This window comes from Berghia stephanieae, chromosome 9 (assembly GCF_034508935.2).
Source record: "Berghia stephanieae isolate SIO BIC M18660-M18661 chromosome 9, UCSD_Bste_1.3, whole genome shotgun sequence".
Lineage (NCBI taxonomy): Eukaryota > Metazoa > Mollusca > Gastropoda > Nudibranchia > Aeolidiidae > Berghia > Berghia stephanieae.
This window is the reverse complement of record NC_088368.1, coordinates 46,788,831-46,792,664: the sequence shown is the minus strand read 5'-3', so window position 1 is coordinate 46,792,664 and position 3,834 is coordinate 46,788,831. Positions and strand designations below refer to the sequence as shown.

The window sequence follows — 3,834 nt, the reverse complement described above, 5'->3', positions numbered from 1 at the left end:
ACAACATTGCCATCCGGAATAGAACGGACCAACACACAAAACTGTGTGAACGTTTATAGTCTGGATAATACAGTTTAGTGAGAATTACTCATAAACGCGGATGACAAAAAAAAACAAAAAAAACAACAAAACAACAAACCCCCCCCCCCCCAAAAAAAAAAAAACAACAAAAAAAAACAAACAAACAAACAAACAAACAAACAAAAACAACACACAAAAAAAAACAATAACAAAGACCTGAGTGACGTCCTTTTCATTCTATCTGTATTTACACCAAAACAAACTTACGAAAAACAACAAACAAAAATTAAACTAAATACAGTGGAATCCTACTTAAACCAACACCGCCGGGCCAGAAAGATTTTATTTCCACACTTTAATAATGTTGACTTTATCCACGAGCAACGGAACACGCTTAGAGAAAGAAGAGAAAATTTGGGACCTTCACGAAACTTTGGGTTTGAGCAAAAGTTGACTTCGAGAGTGTTGACTTACAATGTGTTGTCTTTAAGCAGAAGTTGACTTCGAGAGTGTTGACTTACAGAGTGTTTTCTTTAAGCAGAAGTTGACATAAAGAGTGTTGACTTACAGAGTGTTGTCTTTAAGCAGACGTTGATATAAAGAGTGTTGACTTACAGAGTGTTTTCTTTAAGCAGAAGTTGACTTCGAGAGTGTTGACTTACAGAGTGTTTTCTTTAAGCAGAAGTTGAGATAAAGTGTTGATTTTAAGAGTGTTGTCTTTAAGCATGTTGTATTTAAATGTGTTGATTCAAAGAGTGTTCACGTTAAATGGGATTTGACTCTGAGAGTGTTGACTTTAAGTAGAATTTGACTCTGAGAGTGTTGACTTTAAGTAGAATTTGACTCTGAGAGTGTTGACTTTAAGTAGAATTTGACTTTGAGAGTGTTGACTTTAAGTAGAATTTGACTTTGAGAGTGTTGACTTTAAGTAGAATTTGACTTTGAGAGTGTTGACTTTAAGTAGAACTTGACTTTGAGAGTGTTGACTTTAAGTAGAATTTGACTTTGAGAGTGTTGACTTTAAGCAGAACTTGACTTTGAGAGTGTTGACTTTAAGCAGAATTTGACTTTGAGAGTGTTGACTTTAAGTAGAACTTGACTTTGAGAGTGTTGACTTTAAGTAGAATTTGACTTTGAGGGTGTTGACTTTTAGTAAAATTTGACTTTGAGCGTTGACTTTAAGTAGAATTTGAGAGTGTTGATTTTAATGGATTCCACTGTTAAATTAATCGACGATTTGATGACATGAATGAGATTATCGAATGTTGTGTTGAATGGATTGTAGTGCTGACAAGTGGCGCCCCCTTGTGTCGAGATTCTCCTTCCTGTTCGATCCATGGGTATCGCAGATAGTCATGGCTTTGAATTTTCAACAACAGTAACCTGTGAATTAAGAAAATAAAATCACGTTCAAACAATTTATTTTTGAGCTTTTATATAGCGCAATATCCACTTAACGTGCTCAAAGTGCTTTATAAGGAGTCCCTGGTCAACAGCAACATTTAACATGTAGGACGACACATGACGCCTGTTAGGCGATATTACAATTTTTCAGACAAAGACAACGCTGTTAACGGCCAGGTACTCATTTTACACCTGAGTACGGTGAGAGCATGTGAGTAAAGAGTCTTTTCCAAGGACTCAACTATGCGTCGAGCGAGGCTCGAACCCAGGACTTTTCGATCCGAAAGCGAGTGTCATACCACTAGACCACATAGCCGCACTAAACAAACAAATAAATAAACAAACACACAAACAAACAAACAATCAAACAAAAGATCCTCTTTAATTTAAAAACAAAACAAAACAAGAAAAAAAAACAACAGTGAACATGACATCAGACTATTGAATCCTAATATATAAATATCTTTGATTCAATAAAACCTCTTGGAAAAAAAGTTTTTGTTGCCGTAGCTAGACTATAATGAAAGGTGAAAGCAATATTTTAACATATTAATGACAACTTGGTAAGTTTGACTAATAATACTCTTCAACAGTCGTAACGTCACTTCCTTGCTTATGACGCATGGTAACTTCGTAACACTGGCTCTAAACTATCGGAACAATGGCGGACGCCCGTATGAAATGTTTCTCCGGCGAGCATAAAAGCGTATCCAGAGGGAAAAAAAACACATACATTTGATCATGTTTTGACTTTTACACATTCTGATCACAAGACATATGAAAAGTTCTAGCCAGCATGAAAAATAAAAAGTAATGATTTTCTTTGTTTAGAACCAAGACGGCCACCGTTTCCGGGCGGCGTGACATCAGACTATTGAATCGTATTCTAGTGTTTATTATGTTCAAACCCATGAAAACTTGAATTTATTTTCAAGTCATGGTAGGCAGACCTGACCTGACCACAATTACCTTTTTATTTTTTCAGTCGTCACAAGAAGACCCTTCTCATCTCGACCCTTCCGTCTCGTAGGCGGAGTCGGAACTGTGCGATTTCATTGGTCGACATCCATGGTAGTGATGGTGATGTGGATGGTGATGGCCCGCCACCGCTGCCGCCGCCATCATCCGTCGGGCATCCGTCGGGACCAGGGTCTCCAGATCGTCATCGCCCTCGTTGTCCTCCGCGTCGCCTAGGTTACCGTTGGCGCCGTAGTTCGCGTACCCGGCGAAAGCGAGGTTGTCGTGGCTGGAGGAGATCCGGCCCTCGTCCGATCCGCTGCCTTCCTCTTCCGGGACGGGAATGAGACGTCGTTGTCCACCGTCGTAGGGGGCCGGTCCGATGAATCGGCGGGACGGGAGGGGGGCGAATGGCCTGGGGGGGGGGAGGGGGGAGTTGGCGGGGAGAGGGAGGAGGGGGGGGGGAGTTGGCGGGGCGGGGAAAGGGAGGGGGGATAGAAAATAGAAGATAGAACAGAATTAATTGACGTCACTTTTTATGATTAATCCTCTTCAACAGTCGTCCAAAACAGACTTGGAGGAGGGGAAGCTTTCACCAAGATTTAAGCGTCTCCAATCTTACCTGGAGCGAGGCAAAGGTCTGTGCCAAGGACAGAAGGTCATGGAAGAGTGCTGTTGAGGCTCTATGCTACACCAGGAGTCAAGAGGCATAAGTCAAGTAAGTCAACAGTCGTGACGTCACTTCCCTCCTCATGACGCATGGTAACTTAGTAACTGGTTCTAAACTATCAGAATAATGGCGGACGCCATTATGAAATATGTCTCCAACGAGCATAAAAGCGTATCCAGAGGGAAAAAAAACACCCCATTATTAATCTGATCATGTTTTGACTTTTACACATTCTGATCACAAGACATATGGAAAGTTCTAGCCAGCATGAAGAATAAAAAGTAATGATTTTCTTTGTTTAGAACCACGATGGCCGCCGTTGCTGGGTGACGTGACATCAGACTATTGAATCCAATTCTCACTAAATTGGATTAATCGGACTATAGATAGAATGCAGTTGACGGCACTCACGGCTTTGTCATTGTATTTTTTTGCCATTTTTCGCCACGTTTATGAGTAATTCTCACCTAACTATTTTAAAAATTGAATTGAGCTTTTGTATAGCGCAATATTCACTAAACGTGCTCAAAGCGCTTTGCTTTACAAAGGGCCCCTGGCCAACAGCAACATATACCATGTAAGACGAGACATGAGGGAGGCCTGTTAGGCGATCTTATAATTTATTTTCAGACAGAGACAACGCTGTAAACAGACATGTACTCATTTAACACCTGAGTACGGTGAGAAAATGTGAGCAAAGAGCCTTTTCTAAGGACTCAAGTATGCGCCGAGCGAGGCTCGAACCCAGGACCTTCCTATCCGAAAGCGGGTGGCATAGACCA

The 3,834-nt window shown here is 41.0% G+C and overlaps 1 protein-coding gene across 1 annotated transcript; it reads right to left on the bottom strand.

The window, feature by feature from the left end:
* Window positions 1–247: 247 nt before the first annotated feature.
* On the bottom strand, window positions 248–3,474 carry LOC144979265 (uncharacterized). The gene is made up of 3 exons (XM_078925878.1): window positions 3,464–3,474; window positions 2,395–2,797; window positions 248–1,404 (listed from the first exon to the last, which is right to left on the bottom strand). The coding sequence occupies exons 1-2, from the start codon at window positions 3,472–3,474 to the stop codon at window positions 2,431–2,433; spliced, it is 378 nt and encodes a 125-aa protein (XP_078782004.1). The 3' UTR covers window positions 248–1,404; window positions 2,395–2,430.
* Between the last annotated feature and the right edge of the window lie 360 nt (window positions 3,475–3,834).